At 52.2% G+C, this 19,281-nt stretch overlaps 1 protein-coding gene and 1 long non-coding RNA gene across 4 annotated transcripts in view; one reads left to right on the forward strand and one right to left on the reverse strand.

The window, feature by feature from the left end:
- AXL (AXL receptor tyrosine kinase) overlaps positions 1–8,941 on the reverse strand; it is a 44,522-nt gene extending 35,581 nt beyond the window's left edge. For 2 of the 3 annotated variants that reach the window (XM_033198929.1, XM_033198919.1), the window contains exons 1-4: positions 8,374–8,622; positions 7,002–7,224; positions 6,616–6,716; positions 5,813–5,989 (exon numbers count right to left, since the gene is read on the reverse strand). In XM_033198929.1, coding sequence (XP_033054820.1) covers positions 5,813–5,989; positions 6,616–6,716; positions 7,002–7,224; positions 8,374–8,437 — 565 coding nt within the window. In that variant the 5' untranslated portion in view covers positions 8,438–8,622. Of the gene's footprint in view, positions 1–5,812; positions 5,990–6,615; positions 6,717–7,001; positions 7,225–8,373 lie in introns of all 3 variants that reach the window. The other variant, XM_033198909.1, reaches the window with a different exon arrangement.
- LOC117076036 overlaps positions 973–19,281 on the forward strand; it is an 85,114-nt gene continuing 66,805 nt past the window's right edge. The window contains exons 1-3 of the long non-coding RNA XR_004434211.1: positions 973–1,086; positions 6,224–6,296; positions 6,504–6,563. This is a non-coding gene — a long non-coding RNA (uncharacterized LOC117076036). The remainder of the gene's footprint in view (positions 1,087–6,223; positions 6,297–6,503; positions 6,564–19,281) is intronic.

Below are 19,281 nucleotides of genomic sequence, written 5' to 3' on the forward strand. Positions count from 1 at the left end.
ACCCAGGTGGCGGAGGTTGCAGTGAGCCAAGATCATGCCACTGCACTCTAGCCTGGGTGACAGACCAAGACTCTGTCTTAAAAAAAAAAAAAAAGCTCCAATGTGCAAAATAATGATGGCTGCAATTCGGATAGGCCAAAGAGAAGCCTTAAAGTGCTGCCTTTAAGTGAAAAGGTGAAAGTTCTCCACTTAGAAAAAGATAATCAATGGCCGGGCGCAGTGGCTCACGCCTGTAATGCCAGCACTTTGGGAGGCCGAGGTGGGTGGATCACGAGGAGTTTGAGATGAGCCTGACCAACATGGTGAAACCCTGTCTCTACTAAAAATACAAAAATTAGCCAGGTATGGAGGTGCACAACTGTAATCCCAGCTACTCAGGAGGCTGAGGCAGGAGAATTGCTTGAACCCGGGAGGTGGAGATTGCGGTGAGCCGAGATCGCACCATTGCACTCCAGCCTGGGCAACAGGAGTGAAACTCTGTCTCAAAAAAAAAATAAATAAGTAAAAATAAAGATAATCACATATACTGAGGTAGCTAAGATCTACAGTAAGAAAACAATCTGTCTGCGAAATTGTGAAGGAAAAAGAAAGCTATGCATAGTATACATAGGGCTTAGTATTCATTGTTTCAGGCTTTTGCGGGGGGTCTTACAGAACGTATCCTGGTGAATAAGGGGAATCCCCCAACACAGATACACATAGAAACATAGTCAGCCCCCCAACGCACACACACACAATGTCTGTGCTAGGGTGTAAGAAGGATCAAGTTTTTCGTTTTGTTTTTTGAGAGAGGGTCTTGCTCTGTCACCCAGGCTGGAGTGCAGTGGCACAATCACGGCTCACTGCAGCCCTGATGTTCAGGGCTCAAGCGATTCTCCTGTCTCATCCTTCCGAGTGGCTGGGACTACAGGAGGCCACCACACTTCACTAACTTTTAAATTTTTTTTGTAGAGAAGAGGGGAGTCTCACTATGTTGCCCAGACTTGTCTCAAACTTCTGGCCCCGAGCGATCCTCCCGCCTCGGCCTCCCAAACTGTTGGGACTGCAGGCTGAGCCACTCCGTGCCTGGACCTGGCACCAAGTCTTGTAAGTGCAACTGCAGCTCTGCGTGTTGTTTACGCGTGTGCCTGTGCATCTGTGTCTGTGTTTCTGAGACGGCATGTTTGTGACCCTGCGTGTATCTGTGGATGGAGTGTATGTGCGTGTGTTGAGTATCTGTGTGCGTGTCTCTCGTGTTTGCTACGTGCGTGTACGCCTGTGTTCCCACCGCATTCGCAAGGGAGGCTCTCCATCCGCAGACACAAAGTTTCCTTTTCTCCATCAGCGGAGGGAGTGGAATGAAGCAAAGTCTGCAGAGGCCGGAAGCGGCTGGGTAGGGGAGCTCCTCAGTCGCGGCTTCCTAGGTGGCCGTTCCCAGCCAAGGTCAGGTGCCCGCTCCCGCAGCCCCCGCGCCCCGAAGGCCCCGCGCCCGCAGCCCCCGCGCCGCCGGGAGGAGAAACAGTCCAGTCCCGGGCGGGCGGCCCGAGAGGGGGCGGGGAGCCTGGGTCGGGTCCAGCCACCTGGCACGTGGGGCCCCGCCAGGGTCAGCGCGCGGGAGCTGGCGCCGCCGGCCGGAGAAGCCCTGGGGCGGGAGGTGGGTTCTGGAGCCGGGTCCCATTCCGACCGCAGCATTCCTGCCCCCGCGTGAGTCACCGGGGGCACCTCCCCACCCCAGCGCTTCCGGCCGGCTTCGGGGGCGCGGAGCCAGAGCCGGGATACCCCTTCCCAGGCCCCAACGGCCGCACCTTGAGTGAAGGGGACAGGAGGAACTGGGACCCCTTCCCTTCCAGAATTCTCTTGCTTTACCGCAGGAGGACAGGAGCAGGCGGACTCCAGATGTGCTTTCCAGATGTCCTGACCATCCCCCCACAACCCCTGCTCTCCGCCCCAGCTTTTCCAGAGAATGAGAGGGATGGAAGGAGGAGGGGCACGCCCTGAGTCAGATAGAGGGACAGAAGCACACAAACGGACAAAATTCCTTCACACAGCAACCCCCCTAACACACTCACAATGAGTCACACTTAAAACACACAGGGGCTGTTATTAGCACAGAAAACGCAGCACTTGGTAAGTTAATGGCACACAGATATGCGAGGGCTGATGTCACACCGTGACACAAAAACACCGTGACTCACACATATACAAACGGACTGACACTGACGTATGTTCATAAAGAGACATGTATGCATACAAGCCAATGTGGGACAAACGCATCAACACACAGTCGCACGTGTACACATTGATTACAAACACCTAGCAACGCAATGTACATCTAGGCTGATGCCAACACACACAGAAAACTAAATGTCCCTGTATATTGAGAGACACACACCATGCAACAGCATACATGGAGTTGAGGTGGACAGACAGCTACACACCAGGACACAATGAAGGGTTATGCTGACCTGCTCAGAAACAGACACACCAATGCGTACCAACACACAGCCTTTATCTACGCCATAAGATGGAGCTGGATGCACCCAGGTTTCATGTTCACTGAGACACAGACTGATACAAAAACACATTTGCGCTGGGTGCGGTGGCTCACGCCTGTAATCCCAGTACTTTGGAAGGCCGAGGCCGGTGGATCACTTGAGGTCAGAAGTTCGAGACTAGTCTGGCCAACAGGGTGAAACCCTGTCTCTACTGAAAATACAAAAATAAGCCAGGCGTGCCTGTAATCCCAGCTACTCAGGAGGCTGAGGCAAGAGAATCGCTTGAACCCGGGAGGCGGAAGTTACAGTAAGCCAAGCTCGTGTCACTGCACTCCAGCTTGGGTGACAGAGTGAGACTCTGTCTCAAAAAAAAAAAAAAACCAAAAACCAAAAAACAAACACAGTTTCGTAGATGCGCAGGCCTGATGCAGACACGAGGATGGAGACACTGCCATGGACACATAGATTGACACAGACACACATCTATACGCTGGCTGGTAAGCATCCTTGGGTCATGTACTCAGAGGCAGCAGGGGCCAGTGCACACACAGGGAGACCAGAGAGAAGCAGAGAGGGCTGTTGCACACACACACACAGATCTGTGACAACAGTCATACACCAACGTGCCTTACCCTATGACATATACACACATGCCACAGAGACATCTATGGACACACATAGAAAGCTGGTAAGAGGTTGAGGGTTGAGTGCAGTGGCTCACGCCTGTAAATCCCAATACTTTGGGAGGTGGAGGTGGGGGGCTCACTTGAGGCCAGGAATTCAAGACCAGTCAGGGTAACATGGCGAGACCCTGTCTCTACCAAAAAATATAAAAATTATCCAGGTATGATGGCGCATGCCTATAGTCCCAGCTGCTTGAGGGGTGGGTGGGTGCTGAGGTAGGAGGATTGCTTGAGCCCAGGAGGTGGAGGCTACAGTGAGCCATGATCACAGTACTGCACTCCAGCCTGGGTTACATAGCGAGAGCTTGTCTTGAAAAAAAATAAGGGAAAAAAAAAGCTGGTAAGAAACACAAGTTATCCGTGGACACATTCTGATTCTGCAAGGGAACAGAAGCTCTCACTAGGACATGCTCACACCCATAGCTGCACACCTGTGGGCTGACACTACCACCTGCATACAGAGAGGTGTGCACCATAGCCCCAAACCCACTACCCTCCATGCACACTTTACTTTCATACAGTGAGACTCAGCTGTGAACACACAAACACAAAAAAGAGGGACAGACACAGGCTGACACTGGTATACTCAGTCATGCACACACACACAGACACCCACACACGGGCAACCCCTAAGAAACATAGAGAGAGAGACATACTATGAAGATCCAAACACACACTGGGACAGAACCCAAGTTGAAGGAAATATATTTATTCATACACACACACACACACACACACACCACACACAGGACATCCACAGAAGCCCACCCTCGCCGAAGCCCACCCTCGCCAAGGCACACCCTCACACAGAGGTTGTGCTGACGGATACACTAACACTCAGATCCAGAACACACGGATATCCAGACACCCCACCACACCACACAGACATGCACAGACCCTCACACCTGTGCAGCCCCCATTTCTCTCCCTTCCCTCCCCTTCTTATGGGACCTGCCAGGCTGACTCATGCCCCATCCCCAACCCTGGTCCCTCCTCAGGCACTCGAGTCATGGGCCTGAGTCACTCCTCTGGGGTCAGCATGCTCACCAGGTCTTCCTTGCAACTCAGGGTCCCAGGAATGCTAAGAATGTGAGCTCCTCCCTCCACCCTGGAGACCCCCAGCCAGGAGGCCCCTCCTCATTCCAGCAGAGAGAGGCAGCAGGTTGGGAGTGTGGGAAGCTGATGCCCTCAAGGCTGTAGCCTCCTTCCTCTATGGAGCCTCTGCCATCTGCTCCTCTGTCTTTCCTCCTTCAGTAGGGAGAACCCCGAGTCCAGGGTACCCCAGTGATGCCTCTGACCACTGCGTAACCCTGAGCTCTGTCGTGCCTCGTCTGCATGGTGCAGAAGGGAATGGTCACCAAGAAGGAGAGGGATTCTGTCACTCAGACTTCCCTGTCCTGTCTTTTGTTTTGTTTGTTTTTTTGTTTTGAGACGGAGTCTTGCTCTGTCACCCAGGCTGGAGTGCAGTGGTGCGATCTCGGCTCACTGCAACCTCCGCCTCCCGGGTTCAAGCAATTCTCCTGCCTCAGCCTCCCAAGTAGCTGGGACTACAGATGCCTGTCACCACGCCTGGCTAATTTTTGTATTTTTGGTAAAGATGGGGTTTTATCATGTTGGCCAGGCTGGTCTCAAACCCCTGGCCTCAAGTGATCTACCTGCCTCAGCCTCCCAAAGTGCTGGAATTACAGGCGTGAGCCACCATGCCTGGCCTCCCTGTCCTGTCTATGTACAACTTGGGTCACTGTGGCCTGTCCCTTCCAGTGTCTTTCTGTCTCTCTCTGTCTCCCACTTTTTTTGTTTTGTTTTGTTTTGAGGCGGAGTCTTGCTCTGTCACCCAGGCTGGAGTGCAGTGGCGAGATCTGGGCTCACTGCAAGCTTCGCCTCCTGGGTTCACACCATTCTCCTGCCTCAGCCTCCCAAGTAGCTGGGACTACAGGCACCTGTCACCACGCCTAGCTAATTTTTTTGTATTTTTAGTAGAGATGGGGTTTCACCGTGTTAGCCAGGATGGTCTTGATCTCCTGACCTCGTGATCTGCCTGCCTCGGCCTCCCAAATTGCTGGGATTACAGGAGTGAGCCACCGCGCCCATCCTCTGTCTCCCACTTTCTTCCTGTTCTCTCTTCTTTGGGTTCAGTCTCCCCAGTGGGGACCGGGCTGGACATCCTCCCTTTGACCGAGGTCAGCAGGGCTTGTTAGGGCAGGAGGTGGGCCGGTTGTGGAGGGAGGCGAAGGAGAGGAGGGCACAGTTGATTCCGGTGCCCTGCTTGGGTCAAGGGCTGACAAAGGGGCACCAGGCCCACACACACTCGGGCCATGGAACAGCTCAGAGGGAACCCAGGACAAAGAATTCTATTCAGAGAGAGGCTGGGGTGAATGGAGGGAGAGAGAAGCAGAGAGACAGAGAGAGAGACACATACAGAGAGAAACAGAAAGACACACTGAGAGACAGAAAGACCGAAAAAGGCATTTGGAGAGAAACAAGGTAAGTAGAGACAGAGAGGCAGAGACAAACTCAGAGGGAGAAACAGAGAGACGGACAGTGAGGGACAGAAGGACAGTCAGACACCCACGCAGAGATAGCAATACTCCCTTGCTCCTGACTTCAGCCCTGCCCGGCCTCCTGTGCAGAGCTAACCCACATCCCCGGACTCACCTGGAACATGCAGGTTGCGCTGGGGACCGTGACCTGGAGCTGTGGCCAGGGGGACAGCATCCCGGAGCCAGAGTAGGTCCACGGGCTCTGGGGGTCCCTGGGCTTGGCAGCTCAGGTTGAAGGGGGTGTTGGCGGCCACAGTCCTGTCCTCAGGCTCCTCCAGGAAGTAAGGCAAGCCTGCGGGGGTGGGCAGTGGTAGAGGCTGGGGTCCCTCTGAGCCCCCAAGATGTCTGACCCACACTAGGATGCTGTAGGCTTTGGGCAGCAAACTCACCCTGCAGGGTCATTGACCTGCCTGTGTCTGATCCCCCGAGGGCACCTGAGCCATACCCAACACACGTGACTCCAATATCTGATTCCTCCCATGTCAGACCCCCCAAGATAGCTGAGCTCCTCATGTCTCTCTTCCAGAATGTCTGACAGCTCATCCTCATCTCACTCTACAGATGAGAAAAATGACACCGCTGGGATCGTGGCGAGAGGGGTACGTTGCGTGCCTCTGATGCCTTATCTGATGCCCAGAATGGCCTCCTGTGACCTGATCGTGTCTGATGCCTAGGACATCCAACTGCCCCCAGGAAGTCTTTTCACCCAGAACATATAATCCCCCCAGCCTTGGCCCCGTAACTTACATGGACTCCCAGCTTCTTGACCCCCCAAAACTCTGACATTCTTACTGTATGTCGCCTAGGGTCATCCCAAATCCTCCAGCACCCTTTGACCCCTCAGGATTCCTGACTTTCCGCAACCTGTGAGTGCCACACATCCTCTGACCCCTCGGGACCCCTGACCCCAGAGCTCACCCTCCAGCCCTACGTAGCCAGGCTGGGACACGAAGTTTCGATGTCCCAGAAACACCAAACACTGGTACTGTCCCGCGTCGGAAAGCTGTAGGGAGGCGATTCTGACAGGGCAAGAGGAGAGACAGAGAGGTTCGGGGTCAGAGTTGGACACTGGGAGGGGGTCTGTCAGAACGGAAAGAGGGTGTCCAGCCTGGAAGCTCGTGACAACCACGCAGTAGCTCCTATTATTAACTCATTTTGCAGAAGAGGAAAACGAAACCTAGAGGTTCCATCACACTCCAAGCCACACGGCTGACAAGTGGTCACGATGGGGTTCCCACCCAGGTGGGCTTTCTGCCCCCTGCGTGACGGAGGCGAGGGTGGGATTTGGCGATATGGCCACACACCTGAGCTGGCTGACCACTATCCAGTCATCCTGCTCATCTTCACCCAGGGGCACCTGGGTCTGGGTGCTGTCCGCGAGCTCCAGGATCTGTCCGTCCCGAAGCCAGTGTACCTCGGGGGGCTCTCCCTGAACCTGGAGCTGACACCGAAGGGTGCCCGTGAGTCCCCGGGCACCTGTGATATTCCCTGGGTTACCCACAAAAGGACTTTCTTCAGCCTGTGTGCCTGCAGGGGAGATAGGAAGAATTAGCTTAGGAACCCCCCAGCTCCTTCTGGCCCTCAGTTCCACCCTGTCCCTGCCTGCCCACCGGCTGCCAGGACCCCGCCAGGCCCTTAGGCCCACATAGTTGCAGAGTGACCTCAGAGGGGGGTGGAGGGCGGAGGCTCTGAGGGGAGGATGGGAGCCCTCCCAGGGGACTGGGATCCAGCGTCCATCCCATCGGGAAGGAGGCTCGGGATCTGGCAGCCTCCCACGCCCTGCACTGCCTGGCAGGGCCAGCCCCTGCCCCCTCCATCCTCTCTTAGGTCTCTAGAGACTTAACAGATCATGCTGGTGCTGGTGGATGGAGGGGAAGAATCAGGGGTCAGGGGAGGGAGATGAGGGTGGTGGAGGAGTGAGATAAGGGTGGTGGAGGAGTAAGAAGCCAAAGAAAGTCAGGCAGGGGAGACAAGACAGAGAGGAGCAGAGATACAAGGAGTGACAGAAAAAATGAAGAAACAGCCCTCAAGAGAGAAGACAAGGTGGGGATGGAGGGGGGATACAGTCACAGAGGGAGGCTGAGAAGAGAGAGAGACTTAGAGAGCAGGGAGAGATAAAGGCAGAGACTGTGAGAGAGAGAAACAGAGACCTACAGAGATAGCAGAGCTGGAGGCAGAGACAGAGAGACAAAGTGAGAGCCTCCTCCCCAGAGATGGAGTGGACTGGTGGGGTAGGGACAAGTTGGAGGGGAGGTGTTGGCAGGGAGGAGGGTTTTCCCCCAGGGCTCCAGAGCCCTCCACATCCCGCTGCCTGACTCGGTCCACTTGGGAAAGATTTCTTCCTTCTCGGCGACCCCCAGCTCAGCCCCTCTTCCCATGGCCCGCTTCTCAGGTCCAGCCCCCACCCCTGCCCTCAGCTTCTCCTTGTCTGTCTGTCTCTTCGGGTCCTCTCTTCCGTACCCCCTGCCCTTCAGTTCCTCTCTCAGTCTTTCTCTCCCTCTGCTGCACTTGGTGTCTCTGAATCTGTCTCCTTCTCTTGAAGTCCCTTTTCTGTGGTCCCAGGGAAACTCCCTAAGCCAGCCCAGGCCCCCCAACACCTGCCATCATCCCCCACCTCCTACCCCTGCCCCAGCCCCTCCGAGGGGGTCCCTGCCCCAAGGAGCCCCCATCACTTACCCCTGGGGGCCATGCACACCCAGCCGCACAGCGCCAAGCACCAGGCCAGCGGGACCCTGCCCATCCTGGGGCACTGCCACGCCAAACTTTCCTCAGAAGTTGTTGGGCTCCCAGCAGGGGAGGGGGCAGGGCCGGGCTGTCCCCGGCCCTCCCCCCAGCTCCGGGCTCCCAGGATTTGGCACTGCCTGCCTGGCACAGCGGCAGGGGAGGCCCTCGCCACCACCGGCTCTGCTCAGCAGCCGCCTTCTCAGCACCCCTGCCTCTTTCTCTCACTCCCAGACTTGGGCAAACCCTTTCTCCGCCCCTGGCTCCCCCTTTGCCTCCGCCCACCAGGGCCAGAGCCCAGGGGCCACCTGGACAGTCAGGGGTTAACTCAAGAGAGGAGAGGATCAGCCCTTTCTTAAAGGGGCCAGGGAGGGAGCTGAGGAGGGGGAAGGGGACCCTGGTGGCTGTGCCCCCAGTCCTGGGCCAGTGAGGCCGTGTCTCTCTATCCGGGCTCTGGGCGCTGTCCCTCTGGGCTCTGTGTCTGGTAAACATTCCTCCAGAACTCCACTCCCCTCTCAGCTCAGGCCGTGACGCCCCTCTCCCCGCCTCCACCCCCAGCCCAGCCCCAGCCAGGCCTCCTCGGCCCTTTACTCCCCCTCACTCTCACGGCTCCTTGGACAAGGACACACACACATACACACACTCTCTCTCTTAGACGTCATTGACACGCAGAGGCTAAGACAAGCAGAGACACGCAGAGGGACCCAGACAGGCAGGGGCATGCTACTGGCCCACAGACACACAGACAAGCCAGGCCAGGAGCTCAATTCCTGGAGAAACCTCAGAGACAGGAGGACACTACTGGGTGGGCGTCCAGGGGGGACACTTACTTAGGGAGACACAGATCTTCAGACAAGCCAAAACCTGCGTGGACGCCTAAATGGGACGCCAATATACAGGCGACACGGAAGGGGACCCAAGTTGGAATCCCAGTGCTACCACTAACTGTGGGCTACTGGCAAGTGACTGGCCTCCTGAGCCTCAGTTTGTTCATCTGTAAAATGGGAATAAGAATACTTGTTGGCCGGGCATGGTAACTCACTCCTGTAATCCCAGCACTTTGGGAGGAACTGGTAGGAGGATTGCTTGAGCCCAGGAGTTTGAGACCAGACTGGTCAATGCAGCGAGACCCCCATCTCTACAAGAAGTTTAAAAATTAAAACTTAACTGGATATCATGGCGTGTGCTGTGGTCCCAGCTACTAGGGAGGCTGGAGTGAGAGGAATACTTGAGTCCAAGAGATCGAGGCTGCAGCGAGCCCTGATCATTCCACTGCTCTCTGCTTCTGGTGGGATTATGTATCCTGGTTGTTGCAGATCTGCTGCCTACGTATCGGCTCTGCTGCACCTCCATTTCTCTGCCCTGTGTGTTTGGCATGTGGAGGGCTCTGCATGTCTGGACGTCTGTGAGGAGGAGGCTGGGCATCTATCCCTCTGTTCTTGGCCACCTCTGTTTGGGTACTGGTATCCCTATAGTGCATCATAAAGTCCTATCTGTCTGACCTCCTGATGTCTCTTCTACCTGCCCCTTGCCAGCACCCCTGGGCTGATCCTCCCTTCCCCTGCCTCTATACTCTCACTCCTTTCTCCCATTTAGCAACCAGAGGACTGTTTCTGAAAGTCAAATCCTACCCTGTCCCTTCTCTGCTTGCCCATGGCCTCCTGCTGCCCATAGGGCAAGCTCCCAGCTCCTTGTCACTGGCCACTTAGGGCCCTTCACCATTGTCTCCCTGGGCTGTGTCTTTTTTTTTTTTTTTTTTTTTTGAGACAGAGTCTCGCTCTGTTGCCCAGGCTGGAGTGCAGTGGCTTGATCTTGGCTCACTGCAACCTCCACCTCCTGGGTTCAAGTGATCCCCCCAAACCCTTTCCCACCTCTGCCCCAAACCTTTCAGCAAAACCCTAAACTCCTTATGTTTCTGTGACCCTCCCCTCGCCTCCCCAGGCTTCTCTTTCTCACCCAAAGGACCCCCTCAGAGGCCTTGGAGCAACCTCTTACAGCACTTTGTCCCCAACTCTATCATCCCTTCTCCATCACATCACTGCCTGGCCCCCACAGCCCAATCTAGGGTCCTCATGTTGTTCACTCCCCAACACACTGTCCCTTTCCTTGGTAACACTTTGCCTGGGTTGTCATTATATATTTATTGGCATGATTATGTGTCTCACATCTGTCTCCTCCCACTTGTCTGTGGGCTCTGCAGGGGCAGGGACTGGTTATATTTTGGGCACTGTTGCATCTTCACCACCCTGTAAAAGGCCTGCCATAAAGGGGACAATTCCTTATTGTGGCTTTTTAATTTTTTTTTTTTCTTGAGACGGAGTCTCACTCTGTCACCCAGGCTGGAGTGCAGTGGCTATATCTCAGCTGACTGCAAACTCCACTTCCCAGTTCAAGCACTCTGTCGTCTTGCTGTGTCGTCTTGCTCTGTCATCCAGACTGGAATGCAGTGGTGCCATCATAGTTGCTGAAGCCTCAAACTCCTGGGCTCACGCGATCCTCCTGCCTCAGCCTCCCGGAGTAGCCAAGACTGTGTGTGCATGCAAACCTGGCTAATTTTAAAAAACTGTTTTAGGGGCCAGATGCGGCGGCTCTCACGCCTGTAATCCCAGCACTTTGGGAGGCTGAGGCGGGCGGATCATGAGGTCAGGAGATCAAGACCAGCCTGGCTAACACGGTGAAACCCCGTCTCTATTAAAAATACAAAAAATTAGCCAGGCGTTGTGGCGGGTGCCTATAATCCCAGCTACTACAGAGACTGAGGCAGGAGAATGGCGGGAACCCGGGGGGCGGAGCTTGCAGTGAGCTGAGATCGTGCTGCTACACTCCAGCCTGGGTGACAGAGCCAGACTCCGTCTCTAAATAAATAAATAACAACAACAACAAAAAAACTGTTTTAGGCCGGGCACAGTGGCTCATGCCTGTAATCCCAGCATTTTGGGAGGCTGAGGTGGGTGGATCATGAGGTCAGGAGTTCAAGTGCAGCCTGGCCAAGGTGGGGAAACCCCGTCTCTACTAAAAATACAAAAATTAGCCAGGCACGGTGGCAGACGCCTGTAATCTCAGCTATTCGGGAGACTGAGGCAGGGAACTACTTGAATCCGGGAGATGGAGGTTGCAGTGAGCCAAAATCATGCCACTGCACTCCAGCCTGGGTGACAGGGCGAGACACAGGGTCTGGCTATGTTGCCAGGCTGGTCTTAAACTCCTAGCCTCAAGTAATCATCCCACTTGGGCCTCCTAAACTATGGGATTATAGGCGTGACCCACTGTGTGACCCACTGTGCCCAGGCCCATCTCTTTTTTCTTTTTTCTTTTTGTGGTTGGGGGGATGGTCTCTTGCTGTCACCCAGGCTGGAGTGCAGTGGTGCAATCCCAGCTCACTGCAACCTCCACCTCCCGGGTTCAAGATATTCTCCTGCCTCAGCCTCCTGAGTAGCTGGGACTACAGTAACCCACCACAATGCCCGGCTAATTTTTGTATTTGTAGTAGAAATGGGGTTTCACCATGTTGACCAGGCTGGTCTCGAACTCCTGACCTCAGGTGATTCTCCTGCCTCAGCCTCCCAAAGTGCTGGGATTACAGGTGTGAGCCACCACGCCTGGCCTATTGTGGCATTTTTGAGGGGTGCAAATATGTGCAAAGGTCTCACATATTTGTTGGGGGGCCCCTGTCCACCCAAGGGCTCAGTGGACCCAGCTGGTTGATGGCCTACTTGAACCTGTGAATTCATTCACTCATAAACAATATCAAACATTTGCTGAGTACCTGCTATGTGCCTGCAATTTACTTTGAAATGCATTTTAAAAAATGAGACAGGGGCCGAACGTGGTGGCTCATGCCCGTAATCCCAGCACTTTGGGAGGTCGAGGTGGGTGGATCATTTGAGGTCAGGAATTCCAGACTAGCCTTGCCAATTTTTAAAAACTCCATCTCTACTAAAAATACAAAATTTTTAAATTTTTGTAAAAAATACAAAAAAAAATTAGCCAGGCATGGTGGTGCGCGCCTGTAGTCCCAGCTACTTGGGAGACTGAGGCAGGAGAATATCTTGAACCTGGAAGATGGAGGTTGCAGTGAGCCAGGATTGCACCAATGCACTCCAGCCTGGGTGACAGCAAGAGACCATCTCCCATTCCCCCCAAAAAAGAGAAAAAGAGATGGGGCTGCACCCAGTGCTATAATCCCACACTTCAGGAGGATTGCTTGAGGCTAGGGGTTTGAGATCAGCCTGGCAACATAGGCAGACCCTGTGTCTTCCAAAAAAAAATTTTTTTTTAAATTTTTTTATTTATTTTTATTTTTTGAGACGGAGTCTCACACTCTCACCCAGGCTGGAGTGCAGTGGCGCCATCTCGGCTCACTGCAAGCTCCGCCTCCCGGGTTCACACAATTCTCCTGTCTCAGCTTCCTGAGTAGCTGGGACTACAGGTGCCCACCACCACACCCAGCTAATTTTTTGTATTTTTAGTACAGACGGGGTTTCACCGTGTTAGCCAGGATGGCACTTTTTTTTTTTAATTAGTCGGGCATGCTTGCACACATAGTCTTGGCTACTCAGGGAGGCTGAGGCAGGAGGATCGCTTGAGCCCAGGAGTTTGAGGCTGCAGCAAGCTATAATGGCACCACTGCAGTCTAGTCTGGATGACAGAGTGAGACCCTATCTCCAAAAAAAAAAAAAAGAAGAGGAAAGATGGACAGGTGGTGCTACGGGTGGGGCTTCTACAATGAGCAAGACAAGTCCACATCCTCCTGGAGTTTCCATTCAAAGAGGAAGAGAAATAACACTCACATAAATACATATCATGTTGCAAGATGTGCAGTGAAGAAAAATAAAGCAGGGGCCGGGCACAGTGGCTCATGCCTATAATCCCAGCACTTTGGGAGGCCAAGGCAGGAGGATCACCTGAGGTAGGGAGCTTGAGACCAGCCTGGGTGATATGACGAAACCCATCTCTGCTAAAAATACAAAAATTAGCCAGGCACCATGGCTCATACCTGTAATCCCAGCACTTTGGGAGGCTGAGGCAGGTGCATCGCGAGGTCATGAGTTCAAGACCAGCCTGACCAACATGGTGATACCCTGTCTCTACTAAAAATACAAAAATTAAATTGGTGTGGTGGCACGTGCCTGTAGTCCCAGCTACTTGGGAGGCTGAGGCAGGAAAATTGCTTGAACCCAGGAGGCGGAGGTTGCAGGGAGTGAGCTGAGATCATGCCACTGCACTACAGCCTGGGCAACAGAGCAAGACTCCATCTAAAAAAAAAAAAAAACCCAACATTTATCTGGGTGTGGGGGTACATACCTGTAATCCCAGCTACTTGGGAGGCTGTGGCAAGAGAATCACTTGAACCCCGATGGCAGAAGTTGCTTTGAGCCAATATCGTATCATTGCACTCCAGCCTGGGCAACAGAGCAAAACTCCGTCTCAAAAAACAAACAAACAAACAAACAAAAAGAAAAAGAAAAAAGCAGGGGATAGTGAGAGGTGTGGGTGCTGTTTTAGAGAGGATGGTGGGGGAAGGCCTCTCTCAGGTTATGATTGAGATCTGAAGTAAATTAGCAAGTGAGCCCTGTGGGGAAGAGCATTCCAGGTGGAGGGAATAGCCAGTGCAAAGGCCCAGAGGCAGGCGTGTGGCAAGCGTGTGAAGAACTGTGAAGAGGCCTGTTTGTGGCTGGAACAGATGGGGGCAGGGGTAGAGGGAAGGTAGGCTTGGGGTGAGGGTGAGCCTTGGCCTGGCAAAGACTTTGACCTTTGTTTTAACTATGATATGAACAGGAGTAACACCATCTGATCTAGGGTTTAAAGGATCCCTCTGCTAAGGCAAGTGTAAAGGTTGACACGTTCTTGCTCTGTTGCCCAGACTGGAGTGCAGTGGCATGAATACAGCTCATTGCAGCCTCGACCTCCTAGTCTCAAGTGATCTTCCCACTTCAGCCTCCCAAGTAGCTGGGACCACAGGTGTGCGCCACAATAACTGGCTAAATTTTTTAGTTTTTTGTAGAGACAGGGTCTCACTTTGTTATCTGGGCTAGTTTTGCACTCCTGGGCTCAAGAGATCCTCCCACCTCAGCCTCCCAAATTGCTGGGATCACTGCACACCTGGCTGGTTGGCAGAGTTTCTAACAGAGGGATCAGGACCTGGACACATTAATTTTAAGCGTCACTACACATGGGACCATCAGTTATTGCATTGTGATGCAACAAGATGTGGCCTAGAACCTCCAGTGAGGATCTCTTGCCAGAATGAGCCTGAATCTGATCTAATTCCCAGTTTACAGGAGATCCTGGGAACAGAAGGACATCTTGAACAGCACCACAAAGATACTGTCAGCCTAATTCAGAATGTGAAAAATTGTACAGGGCCAATGATCCAGTTGATTCAGGAAATTAATGGCATATAAAAGAATGGGTAACAGTTACAGATTTAAAAAACTTCAAAGACATTTCAAACAAAATTCAGATTCTGATTTGAACAAACCAATCTTAAAAGACATTGATATCCCAGCACTTTGGGAGGCCAAGGTGAGAGGATTGCTTGAGCCCAAGAGTTTGAGGCCAGCCTGCGAAATAAAGGGAGATCCCATCTCAAAAAAAAAAAAAAAGTTTTTTAAAATTAGCTGGGTGTGGTGGTGTGTGCTTGTTATCCCAGCTACTCAGGAGGCGAGAGGATCGCTTGAGCCTGGGAAGCAGAGGTTGCAGTGAGCAGAGATTGTGCCACCGCACTCCAGCCTGGGCAACAGAGCAAGACCCTATCTTTAAAAAAAAAAAGGACAGCCGGGTGTGGTGGCTCACACCTGTAATCCCAGCACTTTGGGAGGCTGAGGCGGGTGGATCACGAGGTCAGGAGATCGAGACCATCCTGGCAAACACGGTGAAACCCCATCTCTACTAAAAATACAAAAAATTAGCTGGGCGTAGTGGGCGCCTGTAGTCCCAGCTACTCGGGAGGCTGAGGCAGGAGAATGGCGGGAACCCAGGAGGCAGAGCTTGCAGTAAGCCGAGATCACGCCACTGCACTCCAGCCTGGGTAGCAGAGTGAGACTCCCTCTCAAAAAAAAAAAAAAAAAAGACAGGCGAGGCGCGGTGGCTCACACCTGTAATCCTAGCCTATTGGGAGGCCAAGGCAGGCGAAGCACCAGGTCAGGAGTTCCAGACCAGCCTGACCAACATGGTGAAACCCCGTCTCTACTAAAAATACAAAAATTATATGGGTGTGGTGGTGCACACTGGTAGTCTCAGCTACTTGGGAGCTCGTGAGGCTGAGGCAGGAGAATCACTTGAACCTGGGAGGCAGAGGTTGCAGTGAGTCAAGATCGCGCCACTGCACTCCAGCCTGGGCAACAGAGCGAGACTCTGTCTCTAAAAAAAAAAAAGAAGTCCAGGCGCGGTGGCTCAAGCCTGTAATCCAGCACTTTGGGAGGCTGAGACGGGCGGATCACGAGGTCAGGAGATCAAGACCATCCTGGCTTACATGGTGAAACCCCGTCTCTACTAAAAAATACAAAAAAACTAGCCAGGTGCGGTGGCGGGCGCCTGTAGTCCCAGCTACTCAGGAGGCTGAGGCAGGAGAATGGCGTAAACCCGGGAGGCGGAGCTTGCAGTGAGCTGAGATCCGGCCACTGCACTCCAGCCTGGGCGACAGAGCGAGACTCCGTCTCAAAAAAAAAAAAAAAGGACATTTATGAGACTATCAGAGAAATGTGAACACTGATTATGAATACAATGAATGAATAACAGAATTGTTCATTGTGATAGGTGTGAAAATAAGTATTGTAGTTTTGACTTTTAAAAAATAAACTTTAACAGGGAGTTATTGTGTTTGTTGTTGTTGTTGTTTAAGATGGGCTCCCTCTGTCACTCAGGCTGGAGTGCAATGGAGTGATCACAGCTCACTGCAGCCTCGTCCTCCCAGGCTTAGGTGATCCTCCCACCTCAGCCTCCTGAGTAACTGGGACTACAAGTGTGCACCACCACACCGGGCTCACTTTTTGTAGAGATAGGGTTTCCCTGTGTTACCCAGGCTGGTCTTGGACTCTTGGGCTCAAGAGATCCACGTGCCTTGGACTCCCAAAGTGCTGAGATTACAGGTGTGAGCCACCACGCTTGGCCAGAGTTATTATTTAATGGGTAGTTTTTGTTGGAAACAATGGAAACATTTTGCACATAAATAGTGGTGATGGTTATACAACATTGTGAATATATTTTTTGTTTGATTTTTTGAGACAGAGTTTCGCTCTTGTTGCCCAGACTGGGGTGCAATGGCATGATCTCTGCTCACCACAACTGCCACCTCTCGGGTTCAAGCGATTCTCCTGCCTCAGCCTCCCGAGTAGCTGTGATTACAGGTGCCTGCCATCACGCCTGGCTAATTTTTGTATTTTTAGTAGGGACCGGGTTTTACCATGTTGTCCAGGCTGGTCTCGAACTCCTGACCTTAAGTGATCTGCCCGCCTCAGCCTCCCAAAGTGTTGGGATTATAGACATGAGCCACCACATCTGGCCCCATTGCCTTAATTTTAAAAGAAGAAAACCTTAAACTTCATTCCTTTTCAAAGTGCACTGACAGATAAAAAAAATAGTAATATTAAATCCAAGAAGAACTTAGCACATATTTATTTCCTATGAAGTTCTAAAATTTTTCACATTTCTTTCGGGATTTTTTTTTTTTCCTTGAATCAGAGTCTTGCCCTTTTGCCCAGGCTGATCTTGAACCCGTGGACTCAAGCAATCCTCCTGCCTCGGCCCCTCAACATGCTAGGGTTAGAGGTATGAGCCACTTGCCTGGCCAACATTTCTTACATCTTATCAATTTATTAAGGCTTTAAGATGGTAAAGCCTCAGCCAAGGTGTGGCCAGCTAGGAGATGGCAAAGTTAGGATCTGATTCCAATCTCATCTTTCAGTTCTCTATTCTGTTTTGTGCTACCTCTGTAGAACTTAAGCCAATAAAGTGTTAATATCTTGGAATTTTTTTTTTTTAAACTTTAGCTAATGGTATATGCATTGCTTAAGTTTTTTGATGAACTGATAGGTGCAATTTCGTCAGAAATGCCTAAAAAATCCTGAACTGGTCTGGGCACAGTGGCTCATGCCTGGCCAACATGGCGAAACGCCATCTATACTAAAAAAACAAAAATTAACCAGGCACTCGCTGGTAATCCCAGCTACTCAGGAGGCTGAGGCAGGAGAATCGCTTGAACCCGGGAGGTGGAAGCTGCAGTGAGCCAAGATCATGCCACTGCGCTCCAGGTTGGGTGACAGAGTGAGACTCCGTCAAAAAAAAAAAAAAAATCAGCCAGGCACAGTGACTCACACCTGTAGTCCCAGCACTTTGGGAAGCTGAGGCAGGCAGATCACCTGAGGTCTGAGGTCGGGAGTTTGAGGCCAGCCTGACCAACATGGAGAAATCCCATCTCTACTAAAAACACAACAATTAGCCGGGCGTGGTGGTGCATGCCTGTAATCCTAGCTATTCGGGAGGCTGAGGCAGGAGAATCGCTTGAACCCGGGAGGTGGAGGTTGCGGTGAGCCGAGATCGCGCCATTGCACTCCAGCCTGGGCAACAAGAGCAAAATTCTGTCTCAAAATAAATAAATAAATAAATAAATAAATCCTGAGCTGGTGGCCAGGTGGGTAGAAATGTTAGAAAGCCATGTAGCGAAGTGCTAGTGGGAGAACCCTGGAAGTGCACAACGTGTTCCTTGTACAATTCCCTCAACTTTGCTGCATGTTTGAAAAATATCCTCATAAAATGTCAAGGGCAAAAATGTCCTTAACTCTTAGAAATGTGTATTAAATTACTTTCTGTAATTTGCCTTAAAATAATCTTTAAAAAGCAATAGGTGGCCAGGCACGGTGGCTCACAGCTGTAATCCCAGCACTTTGGGAGGCCGAGGCAGGCAGATCACCTGAGGTCAGGAGTTCGAGACCAGCCTGGCCAACATGGCGAAACCCCGTCTCTACTGAAAATACAAAAATTAGCCAGGCTTGGTGGCAGGCGCCTGTAATTTCAGCTACTCGGGAGGTTGAGGCAGGAGAACTGCTTGAACATAAGAGGCGGAGGTTACAGTGAGCTGAGATGGCACCACTGCACTCCAGCCTGGGCAACAGAGTGAGACTCTGTCTCAAAAATAAATAAATAAATAAATAAATAAAAAGCAATAGGTAAAATAAAAATATCAAGGCAGGGTACAGTGACTCAACACCTGTAATCCCAGCACTTTGGGAGGCTGGGATGGAAACTCTTGAGGCCTGGAATTTGAGACCATTGTGAGCTATATAGTGAGACCTTCTATATAAAAAATAAAAATAAGAAATTTAGCCAGGTGTGGCGGCACGCATCTGTAGTCCCAGCTGCTTGGAGGCCGAGGCGGGAGGATCACTTGAGTCTAGGGGTCTGAGGCCACAGTGAACTATGATAATGCTACTGCACCCCAGCTTAGGCAACAAAGCAAAACCCCATCTCAGAAAAGGATATAGATGGAGTAAAAGCTGCAGAAAGTTGATGACTATTGAAATGAGGCTGGGTGCTGCACACCTGAGGGCTCACTGTATCATTCTACTTTTGTGTATGTTTGCAAACTTCTTTGCTAGATAAGAAATTCATCTAGCAGCGGCTCACGCCTGTAATCCCAGCACTTTGGGAGGCCGAGGCAGGCAGATCACCTTAAGTCAGGAGTTCGAGACCAGCCTGGCCAACATGGTGAAACCCCGTCTCTACTAAAAATACAAAAATTAGCTGGGCGTGGTGGCACACACCTGTAATCACAGCTACTTGGGAGGCTGAGGCAGGAGAATCACTTAAACCCGGGAGGCAGAGGCTGCAGTGAGCCAAGATCACACCACTGCACTCCAGCCTGGG

Source organism: Trachypithecus francoisi, unplaced genomic scaffold, assembly GCF_009764315.1.
Source record: "Trachypithecus francoisi isolate TF-2019V2 unplaced genomic scaffold, Tfra_2.0 Contig01705, whole genome shotgun sequence".
Lineage (NCBI taxonomy): Eukaryota > Metazoa > Chordata > Mammalia > Primates > Cercopithecidae > Trachypithecus > Trachypithecus francoisi.